The 12,261-nt window shown below is 37.5% G+C and overlaps 1 protein-coding gene across 2 annotated transcripts in view; it reads left to right on the top strand.

Annotated features, from left to right (window-relative positions):
- Window positions 1–5,978, top strand: part of lmx1bb (LIM homeobox transcription factor 1, beta b) — a 58,988-nt gene extending 53,010 nt beyond the window's left edge. For both annotated transcript variants that reach the window (XM_017467382.3, XM_017467384.3), the window contains 4 exons: window positions 265–342; window positions 831–897; window positions 3,221–3,379; window positions 4,538–5,978. In XM_017467382.3, the coding sequence (XP_017322871.1) occupies window positions 265–342; window positions 831–897; window positions 3,221–3,379; window positions 4,538–4,695 (462 nt within the window). In that variant the 3' untranslated portion in view covers window positions 4,696–5,978. The remainder of the gene's footprint in view (window positions 1–264; window positions 343–830; window positions 898–3,220; window positions 3,380–4,537) is intronic.
- The last annotated feature ends 6,283 nt before the right edge of the window (window positions 5,979–12,261 follow it).

The following is a 12,261-nucleotide window of genomic DNA, read 5'->3' as shown; positions in this document are numbered from 1 at the left end:
ATGACTGATCGAAATGTACTTACAGAGGACTTGGTAAATTCTAATAAGAAGCAGAATAGTTTTGGATCAGTGTACTTGTACACAACTACATGTGTATATATTTAAATGACAGTTTTTTTGTAATTACAGCTACAAGTGCTTAAAAGATAACGAGAGTCAGTGGGATATCCATCGTTAAACGGTGAACAGAACATGATGGTTAACATTGCTACCTTAACCTTATAGATATTTGAGGCTTAGTCATTTTGATGTCTTCATATGCAGGTGAGAGAAACCCTGGCTGCTGAAACAGGCCTGAGTGTACGTGTGGTTCAAGTGTGGTTCCAGAACCAGAGAGCCAAGGTGAGCCCTCATAGCATGAACTCTGCCAATCCATCACAATGTACCTACATGAACTGAGTGATGTATAGCCTGAGACCAGATAACACCACAATCTATGAGTAATCCTCACACCACGGTGCTAAAGCAAAGCCCTCCACAGACACTGCCAAAAGGGAGAGTGCTAGTGGGGATAGAGACAGCAAATCTCAGCTGTAATCTGCCTCAGGCTTAACCTCTCACTGCATTCCACAAAAAACTCCCTGCAAGGGAAAGAGTGATGCGCTCACATCCATCGCATTCTTATGTTAGTGTCTGAAACCCACCTTCTAGCCCTGATGCTATCTTCAAAAGCCCCAGGATAATATAATGTATTCAAATAGACGGCTGTGTAGTTCAAGTAGAGGTGAACAACAAGGATCATCACATTTTTTTGAGTTAGAATTGAGAAAAAGACAGAGTTTGGGATGTCCCGAAGTGTTCTGATTGTGCCTTTATCTGTGTTTTTTCAGATGAAGAAGTTGGCCCGAAGACAGCAGCAGCAACAGGAGCAGCAAAACTCCCAAAGGCTGGGCCAAGGTACAGTGTCCCAATATGAACTTCATTGTAAACTTGTTTGTCTGAAAAAAACAAAAGCACAGCTTTTTAATGCAAGTGTTTCAAGATTTGTGCAACCTTACTAGCTAAGTGATTGGGTGGTCTTCATTGGTATGTTACTGTTCATGTCTCCACCAGCATCTCAGACCAATACACTACCATAATATACTGTATGGTTACATAATTGGTCATTCTTACTGACTATTCCTTTTGTGTTGCCTGATGCAATGTTTGTGGTGTCCAATCTCAAACTGAGCAAATGCTGAGCTCTGTCAGCTAAGAATCACAAAAGGGGGGGGGAACTGTTCAAACAGGGATATGCAGGAGTGTCCGTGGAGGTGGCGGATTCATTTACAATACAAGCACATTAAATTTGCCTGCATCTTGACCCACCTTCTTCCCTCTCAACTGAAAACAACCTTGCATCCCCTTTTTGACAGACTGTTATCTCATGTTTCTAATCGGTCAAGCATAGAGGACAAGCTAGTCTCTATTTCTGATTTGGACACTGATTGCTTTAGTACTGTTACACATCTTGCTGTCCTCACATTACTATGGCAAGCTATTTCCGGTCAAAAATCCCCCTTTGACTCATTTATTCCACATTAAGTAATCCAAAAGCTGGAAATATGGTGGCACACTACCTTGTGCCACCATGTACAGTACATTTAAACCCCCTTGATAGTTGATCAGATCCTTTAAGAACTCAGTAGAGATAAAGAATATTATTCCAAACACAGTGCAAATGAGTATTAATTCTGAATGAAGTATTTACGGTTATGTTGTTAAAATAGCCATTGCATTTGTTGCTTTCTTATTTCTTCTAAACCACAGTTGAGAAGTCTTCCCTGTCAAGAAAACAATTTGGTAAATTTGGAGAGCTTAAAATCCAATCATTCCAGCAGCTTCTCTAAGTCTGCAGAATTACAGAAAGTCTGATTTTAGTGGTGAATTTAAAGTTGTCAGTGTTACTACTGGGCTATGATATTGACATTTCATAAATACATGTGACTAATTACACTAAAGTGGTAAACACTGGTCATGTTGGCAAACTTGTTTTACTCTAAAGCAAAACATAATTAAAGGCATCAGCATAAAGTAAATTTAGATTTAAGATCCCTAGAAAGATAAGGTAAGAAGCATGCATTTCTGTTGTACAACATGAGAACAGTTCTCTCTCTCTTTACTTTGGGGAAATCCCAAAGCTAATATTGACATTTTACTGCTGAGCAGACCCCCTTGTACCTTCTCCGCTGGAAACTCATAATCCGGAGATCATTGAATCATCTTCAGCTATAAACCAAGAGTAATAATACTTTTATTTTATAGACCAATGTTAGACTATCCTCATGGTGCATCCAGTTATAAGGCTTTATCACAAACTCAGCTTATATATATATATATATATATATATATATATATATATATATATATATATATATATATATATATATATATATATAAAGTCATCACATCCACACAAGTTCATAGTTCCACATTTCCAAACTCTGACAGATATGTCATTCAGCAGTTCTGCAGACTGTCGTCACTTCACTTGGATCATTCATGTAATTTGGGTGGACAGTGATCTCTCTTACTGTTCAATAAGCAATTCCTAAATCCAGTAGTACTGTTTTCTTAGAGACACTGTGGAACGTGAACAGAAAAAGTAGCTTTGGGGGGAGCTGATCTTGTCATTTGGGACAGTAGAATGCTTAGTAAAACATTCATAGTACTCCTAAAACCACTGCCTTTGCAGTACAATGTAAACTACCCTCAGCAAACTGTTCCTATGTACATCCTGATATGCAGGAAACTTCCAACATCAAATACCCTTGCACCAGAAACAAGAAACATGTAATGGAACATTGTGGTGATCTTTAGAAATGAATTTCAGACATTCTTGCAAGAGCTCACCACTCTAAATAAAAGATCTGAGATGGCAGGCTCTTGTTTAAAGCCACAAGACTCTTAGCCCTTAACTCTTGGAGGGACTCATGGAGAATTTCTCAGTTGGATTTGTCTGGGAGTATCTTGTTGTGCTCCAGCACAATCATGTTTCTTGTTTGGTAGTGTTTCATGGAGCTCAGCTTGATTTTGAGGGCAGATACTATCATTATACTTAATTCTGTTGAAATTCTCTTTCCTGACAAACATTTGTTGTATTATCTACAGTAACTGGGCATGTTTTTTTTTTTCTTTTTGTTTTTTTAAGTATACCTACATAAACAGTTTTCCTCTTGGTTTTGATCAATCTAATACCATTCTTAGCACATGCTTATGTTATTGTCCTATCTGATTCCAGAGGTGATGTCCAATAGGATGGAGAACATGATGAACTCCTACACACCATTGGCCTCTGCACAGCAGCAGATGGTTGCCATGGAAAACGGCTACACCACTGATGCCTTCCAGCAGGGCCTCACCCCACCTCAGATGCCTGGTGACCACATGAACCCATATGGTTAGTAGTACACCATGTATTTAGACCATAGCTCAGCATGGATCTGCTCTCCACCCCTTAAAAATGCAACCATAGCATGGACATTTTCTGTAACAGGAATATTAACTCCACAAATAATAGAAATCCAGCAACCTTAACATACCATTTCAAGAAAGCCATGATAGCACACAAATACGAGTCTAATCCCCACTCCAATAATTTCACACAAATGCAGTTACAGGCCAGTTAATTATAAAACATTCTAATTAATTGAAGCCAGCATGATCGGTGCTCCTTACTATGGACCTTCTTGTCCAGTTCCCACATCAACAATCATCTCAGCTATCACCATGTGTTTGAGGATAACGTGTTATATTATGCTTTGTATCCTACTATAATCTGTGGTCAACATTGGTTAATCATGATGGGTGACAGTCTAGTCAGGCAGGCCAAAAATATATAGATCCATTTGCAAAAAATCATCCAATAAAAAACACTGATATTTTGGAGAATTATAAGCATTGTAAAACTAGTGTGCATTTTTTGTCAACATGGACATAATACATAAGCTCATAATACCACAGAGAAGTTCCTGTAATACTTTTATGGCCAATGTTCTAAATATTATTAACTCCATGATGAGTGTTGCTCATGTATGTTTGGTCATAGATAGGCAATGAAGAGGTCCCAGGTGCCTTGTCATCCATTCCCTTTAATGGCAGGGCCCCAATCCCCAGTTTCATCACACTCCAGCTCAGGGTTTATGGTGTAACAACAGGAAACAGGCAGTATTGCCAGCTCATTAAAAAACCATAGCCCATCAACCTGTCACTGTCTTGTGTAATGGTGTCATTAAGATTGGAACTGAGTATTAAGCCTAACTATGCCCACAAGTAAAATGGCAAAAACAGAAGATTAGCACAGAAGCCAACATAACCTTGTGCATTTGTTTGATTATTTTTTGTTTAAACACATTTTATTAGTATTTGAATGCTTGTTGTTTTAATGGCATACTTACAATTAGCGACAGAATTGTATTAAATAAACTGGCAACGAAAGTCTCTGATAATAATATAGGGAGAAAAGGTTGATAATTAACCATGAAAAGGTTTAGAGCTTCATTTAATCATACTTGAATTTATTAAACTCCATCAGTTAATCTTTTGTCATTTTCCACAGGAAATGACTCCATATTCCATGACATCGACAGCGACACCTCCTTGACCAGCCTTAGTGACTGCTTCATGGCTTCTTCAGAAGCAGGCTCACTGCAGGCACGTGTGGGAAACCCCATTGACCGACTTTACTCCATGCAGAGCTCTTATTTTGCATCATGAAAGCCAGCATGGACAGGGATAACCAAATGTGGGTTCACTTACTGCAACCCACTGCTCCCTTTATTACATGCCTCGGAACCAAGAACTCTCAGCAAAGACCTCTACTATGGATAAAGGGCCAAAAAAAAAAAGAATATGAAAATCATAGAACTTGAAATCAAGCGTCCTTGATATTTAGTAGTGAAAAATGCAGCTCAGGACAACTGGTTTTCTGAGGCTGACAGACTTTTTATAGATATGTTTGTACAATACTTTCACAGAAGTAGCACGGATTGTCAGCATCCACCTATGGTAGAAAAGATGTACAGTTGAAAGCCCTGAAGCCACAAACCTCAGTCCACAGCATCCTGCCAAGGAAGGCTGAAGATCAAGACATAAATCTCACAATGCATGAAATCATATTCTTTGTGAACATGGCATTGAAAAAGAAAATCTATAGAAAATAGCTGAAAAAAAAATCTTGTGTTGTTGAGATGTTTAAATGTGATGTTTGGACTCTCATTTTTTTTTTGTTATGTTCAGCATTGCATTTTTCTCACTTTAATAGGTTTTTAGCTATGAAAGTGGAGTTAGAATTTGTAGACAGAAGAGGAATGTATAGTGTTAAGTGAGTGGGGGGGGGTGAGAGAGAGAGGGTGTGTCTGTGTGTGTATGAATGTGTGCGTGTTTGATGTAGTCACCTCTCTGTATGTGTGTTGTGCTTCAGCGCATTATAGATTGAAAGACAGTAAGAGACAGACAGCAAAAGCTCTATCCTTGTGTAAATATATGTTTCCTGAACAAATCAGCTGTGCATGTTCAAATGGAGAACATTCTATTTATTTAACTAAACCATGCTCTTGAAGGTACTTAAGTAATTGAAAAGCTTTATTTAAAAAGGAGAAAACCACATCAAGTAGTTCAGGTGTTATTATCACAGCTCACATGTATATCATTTAATAATTAAATATATCCCCCTTTTCAGCTTAGATGTGTCCATCAGCAAATGTGTGCTATTTATTTGTTATAAGCCCAAAACCAGGGCTTCTCAAACAGTCCTGGGGACCCACTGACCTGGTATGAGGATTTCCTAACTGTGATTCAGCTGATTATTAAGCCCTTCATCAGCTGGATCAGGTGTGTTGGCAGCGAGGAAATGTTGGAATACTGTGCAGTTCAGTTGATTCTCAAAATGGAAGCTGAGAAACCCTGCCCATAAACATTGACAAAATGCATTTCCAAATGTGAACACTGCTAAATTACCAAAGTTTGTTGGTATAATGAATAAACTCTGTTTCTCCTGACTCTTACAGTTCATTAACGTTCTCAATAATCTACTTCTTAAGGAAATAAGGAAAATAGGTCAAATGTCAGAATGCATGAATAGCAAAGCACAGTCTTTGTTTTCGTCCTGAAAACATGGACTGCAGTGTGTATACAGTATTTTTGCTTCTATGAGCTAACACTCCTTTTCAAGTAAGGTATATTCATTAATAAGCCTAAGGACAGTATATGTGGCTAGTTTACTAGTAGTAATTAGTAAAAGTAAATTTACAACATGCAATAGGTTTACTTACAAATACATTGTCTAATTTAGTAAAAAGCAAGTATGGAACTAATACATGGAAAGTATATTAAGTAGTGATTCTGTATTATACTTCCAGTATAATTTCAGTACTTAAATGCACACCGTTGTAAATGTTATTACAGTACTACATTTATTAAAGGTAATGACTCTGTTTTTAGATTAAGAACTACAAAGAAATTTTGAGACTAGATGTTCGAGACCATCTACTGTAAATATTTGGGGGCCTGAGTGATCTTGGGTCTTCTGCACAAAAAGTATTGGTTTTTATTTAATAATGAAATATAATTGGTAGTTTGTGATTTTTCAGCAGTAAAAATGTAACTCTTTTTCTCTATATTATACTGCAATACAAAAGTATTAAAATATTGAACACTGATATTATTAACAATAAACTGAGTAGTAGCCACTTATAGCACAGATATATGTAAGTTTAAACATGGCAAGAGAGGAGATATTCCACTATAAGGCAACTGTACCTGGTCTTTGGAATCTCATCTGAGGTCTCTGTAAATAAAGTACATTAGTTTGGGGGGGGACTATAGTATTTATTACATGTTCTGATTGTTGGGGCAATCTCAGCAAAAGTTCCTTGATTTGAAATTTTATTTGATTAGATGCCACTAATTTATGTTGCTCTTTAATAATTTTATTTGACTCACCCTCATAAGATATTCTTTATAGCCTTTTGTAGTGTTTTTGACTGCATAACTATAATCCTAAATGTCAAGAATAAAGACACATAAGGGAAAAAATATAGAGATATATAAAGATCAACCAAATATGACAGTAATTACAAAGAATATATTTTCCTGCATCAGGGTGCCCTAACAATGAGAGATCTGTTTCCATCTGTAAAGCTCTACCGGAGAACCTGAGCATATGGTCAGAAACATGAAGCAGGTAAATGGACAGGCGCTCATCAAGCAAGCATAAACTACTAGACAAGAATAACTTGGTAAACATGAAGCAGGTTGTGCCCAAAAGCTCAACAAGTCATGCAGTTTCCAAATGTATTGCCATAGAGACTGCTTGATTGTGACTTCACAAAGTAACACTGCCAGTCCACGGTTATTTAAAGGGAGTAATGTGATTGCAAATAGGTAAGTGTCATTAGCAATTAGGTGACTGTAAATAGCGAAGCATAGATGCTTGATTGGAAGTCATGTAACTGGACGTCATGATGAAGTCGTGGGCGACAGGCTGAGGAGGTGTAATCTGCAAATTCTGGAATTTCTGGAGCCTCATACATGACACTGTTGAATGTCAAGGCCTTCGTCACAGAGAATATATGTAACTTCATACAGAGGATATGTGTAACTGCATTACTCCTGTCCCTTTTGCTCCATATTTAATTTAAGACACTGCACTTTGATGTAGGTGAACAAAGCAGAGAAATGTAGACATTTGTAAGTACTAAATCAAAAAGGAATCATCATTAAACCAATACTGAATCAAATCAAAGCAAATCATTTATCACATTTATTAGAGTTTATATTTGTTCCAAATTTGGAAAATATGTATACGATATGTAGATTATATAGTAACCAATTTCATTTTAGAAATAGCAAGCAGACTCTTCTCTGCACTGGCACCAACGTGGTAGCATGCACTTCTATTCAGCTATGCAAACATCTGAGCCTCCTACTGTCTTCAGGTGGAAGGATTTGGTTGGGGGTTTTTTAGGATTGAGTTAGGGTGAATATAAGTAAAAGTAAAAGAAGAGCACTAAACAAAGTCTAATGATTGTGGTGTAATCATAAATACAAGGCTTTAGATTGAAATATTATATGTTCTCTATATTACTGCATTCAGTGGTGCAGGCAGTAACCTGGCAGAGAGGAACACCAATGAAAATCTGGGTTGAGTTAAAATGAATACATTGTTATTACCAATCAGTGTGGCTATGATACCCGATCAAATAAACTTACTTCCTTCACTTAGATAAAATTAGGGCACCTATTGCAGTCATGACCTTTGCTGGTTGCTTAAATTTCATGTTAGGACTGATGTTTTGATGATTGATATTTTAGTAGTTTGTAATTGATATTTTAATGGTAATGTCAAAAACTTAAAAACTGGTGCAAGCATTTTTTAATTTTTAAAGTCAACAGTTCAAAATCAATTATCAAAGTTAAAAACCAGGAAAAGTTCAAAGGGGTAAAATATTTTTATATCAAAGGCCTAGCAGCATCAGTAAGCATCCACAAAATGTTTATAACAAATATATAGAGAAATCTACACATGTATATGCTAAGTCTATACTAAAAAATTAAACTCATTTAAAATACAGCCACTCTCAGCAAAGATACTTTGTATCAAAAAAAAAAAAGAAAAAAGAAAAGAAAAGAAATATTGTTGCCTGAGATGGGTTAACACATATTTTGAATGGATAAACACCTGTTGTCTTAGCTTTAATAAAACAAATTTTAAAATAAAAAAAAAAAAAAAAAATTTTTAAAAATGAAGTTTTTAAAATAATTTAAAGGGCTAAATAGCACCCTAGTCATGGAATGTTTTTGTTTGGAATGGTAGGGCTTCTAGCTAAAACACTCTAAAATATGACATTAAATGTATTTTAATGCAAAATTCAAAATACAGTGCCTCATAATTCAGTTATTTGTCATAAGTTAGTGCTTCAATAACTATGAAGGTACCTGGTTAGACAGGCTTTGAAGGAAGCATCATTGCTATACTGCTAGTTTCTGACATATGCTAATCATCATGCACTGTTGGTTGATTATGGATTATGTACAGGCCTTATGTAGGAACCATTTTGCTTCAGATGTTTGGACACTAGTTAGCTGCTAGTTGGATTGGATTGCCTTTATTGCAAATTGCAATTTAATAAAGAATTTCAAGATTACAAAAGACTATACCAGCTGTATTTGGAAGCGCACTCATTTGTGTCTGCTAATGGGTAAGATAAATAAAGGAAGACTTCTGTTTGAAACCATACTATTATTGGCAGTGCTTAACTTGCATCAACTAATCTACAAGCAAACCAGTCACTGGAACAATTAATGTGCAACATACAGAAATTATTCGTGAATATCCAGTACTAATATGTTCTCTGGGTGCTACATTAACATAGTAACAGTGGGGATGGAAAAATAAGTCTATAAATGAAAAAAACAATGTCATTAATTCCCTTAGTGTTAAAAGGTGCTCCTCTCCCTGGGGTTTGGCTCCACTCACACCCAAAAAGGGCCACCATGTTCATATGCACCAGGTCTTCATGTTGATAAGTCAGTTTCTTCTTATTAACCTTCAGTAACTTCATAGTAGATTTTTTATTTGTTGAGTGGCAGTGCACATTTTGCATGGATGTCATGATTTTATTGTCATTCATTAAATGTTGTCAAAAATCCTATGTAGGTGGAAAAATATGCTTATGCTGTATGTTTATGCCTACTCAATCAAATCCTAAGGATCACACTACCTTGAGCAGGAAAGGTGAACTCTGTATGACATAAAAACAAATCCTGACTGATGACAGCATGCTTTGTTGCCCTCTCAAAAAGCAAATAGCCTGTACACATTCCATGAGCCCAGAAGGAACCTGCAGAGCATGAAAATGGAAGTGTTCTTGTAAAGATGTATTTTAAGAATAATCTGTAAGTTAGCTATTCCAGTTGAATTGAATGCATTCTAAATGAATTACATTCACTTTGTATTCATTTTAAGCCCCAATTATGTGTTATAATTTCTCTTGTTTGCTAGAATTCCTGCAACTTTAACATGACATTGGTTTGATGGCATGCCTACATTTTCACTATCACTATACTGTTCTAGGAAGATAAGATTTCAGTTATCTATTGCAAAACCTGAGGTGGATCTGGGTGTCAGGATCTGTGAGTGCGTAATCAGGGTCAGGGTGAGTTTGGGTCTTAGGGAGTCTGGTTTGACTAGAATTAGGCACAGCACTGGACAAGGCAATTCCTAATTTTCAACCTCATGTAATCTCTTTGTCTTGCACAGACTGGACGTCTAGGTCATACACAAACCAATAACTACAAAGAAGTGCTGCCTATACTGTCTCATAACCCATAAATAAATCGGGTTTTCTGTATCTCAGATTCCTCTGTATGTACAGGCTTGGAGGTGTGCTCCAGCAGCACTTGCCGTCGGCCCCTTCTGATCAGATGGCAGTATATCTTCAGTCTTATCTTCTCCTCATCTGCCATTGCAGGTGTTAGTAGGTGTGGTTGTCTATCTTGTCCATGTCAGAGCAAGCCTTATCTGCAGAGCCTGTACAGGAACACTTTCATTGTCCCTTACTGAGGAGAGAGTAAGCCGTTCAGAGTCAAATCCAGGAAAATGGTTGGTCCAGCAAGTCAAACCTTAAAATAACCTTCCAAGTGCAGTACAACAGGTGTGAGTGCAGATTTTATAACACATGCTTCGAAACTGTGCATATGATTTTACCAAGGTACACAGTCAACAGGAAAAACAACCTATTTGGCTTCAGGGGACAGACGGCTTCTCAGAAAATGACTGGTGTTTGTGTGTGTGTGTGTGTGAAGGGGGCGGGGTGGGGGTGGGGGGTGTCTGTGGTGTTCTCATGTACAGCATCTAATATTGCAGCAGATACTGCAGCTCTAATCTTATTTACTGCTGATCAGCTAATGTAAAGCATGTCTACAATTCATTAAGAACATTTTTTTTCCTACTACTGTTAACTCTCTGATAACAATGTCTCAGTGAAACATAAGTACACACATGGACCAAAGAAGTTATAATTAAGTTCTAATTACAAGTGCAAATATTATTGTGATATGCTCATAGATTATGTTTAGTGGCCAATGAAAACATATAGTTCTGAAAACTATGGCTATAACTATAACTAACACAAAACCTATAGCCAACCCTTTTACAACCTAATTTACTTATGAAAAAATAACATTGCTGTATACACTGATCAGCCATAACATTAAAACCACCTGACCAATATTGTGTAGGTCCTCTTAGTGCCACCAAAACAGCTCTGCCCCATAGAGGCAGGGGCTCCACAAGACCTCTGAAGTTGTGCTGTGGTATCTGGCACCAAGAGGTTAGAAAGAGATCCTTAAAGTAAGTTGTGAGGTGAGGCCTCCATGGATCAAACTTGTTTATGCAGCACATCCCACAGATGCTTAATCGGATTGAGATCTGGGGAATTTGGAACTTGAACTCTTTGGCATGTTCCTTGAATCATTCCTGAACAATTTTTGCAGTATGGCAAGGTATGGCACTGCCATTAGGGAATATTGTTATCATGAAGGGGTGTACTAGACTCAACAATGTTTAGGTGGTATGTGTCAAAGTAACATCCAGGAATGCAAGTGAATGCCAGGATCGATGGTTTCCCAGCAGACCAATGCCTCAGCTGGCTTGGCTTCTTCCCATAGTGCATCCTGGTGCCATCTCTTCTCCAGGTAAGAAACACCCTACCATCCAAGTTCAAGTTCAAGTACAATTTCAAGTGGTTTTATTGTCATTTCAACCATATACAGCTGGTACAGTACACAGTGAAACAAAACAACGTTGCTCCAGGACCATGGTGCTACATAAAACAACACACTAACCACATGAGATGACACAGAACTAAATAAGATCTACACATTCTACACAAAGTGCACATGCAGACATGTGCTAACAACACAGGGCAGTACAATACTACTATCTACTATACTACTATCCACATGATATATTTAAAAAAAAAACATGATTCATCAGACCTGTCCACCTTCTTCCACTGGTCCCTGGTTCAGTTCTGATGCTCACATGCCCATTGTAGGCATTTTCAGCATTGGACAGGGTCAACATGGGCAATCTGAGTGGTATGCAGCAAGCTGCAATGCACTGTGTATTCTGACACCTTTCTATCATAGCCACTATTAACTTCTACAGCAATTTGTGCTATATTAGCTCTTCTGTGGGACTGGACCAGATGGGCTAGCCTTCACTCCCCATGTGCATCAGTAAGACATGGGTGCCCATGACCCTGACCCACTTTTGGT

Source organism: Ictalurus punctatus, chromosome 5 (genome assembly GCF_001660625.3).
Source record: "Ictalurus punctatus breed USDA103 chromosome 5, Coco_2.0, whole genome shotgun sequence".
In the NCBI taxonomy this organism is placed as follows: domain Eukaryota; kingdom Metazoa; phylum Chordata; class Actinopteri; order Siluriformes; family Ictaluridae; genus Ictalurus; species Ictalurus punctatus.
This window is presented reverse-complemented; position numbering and strand designations above follow the sequence as displayed.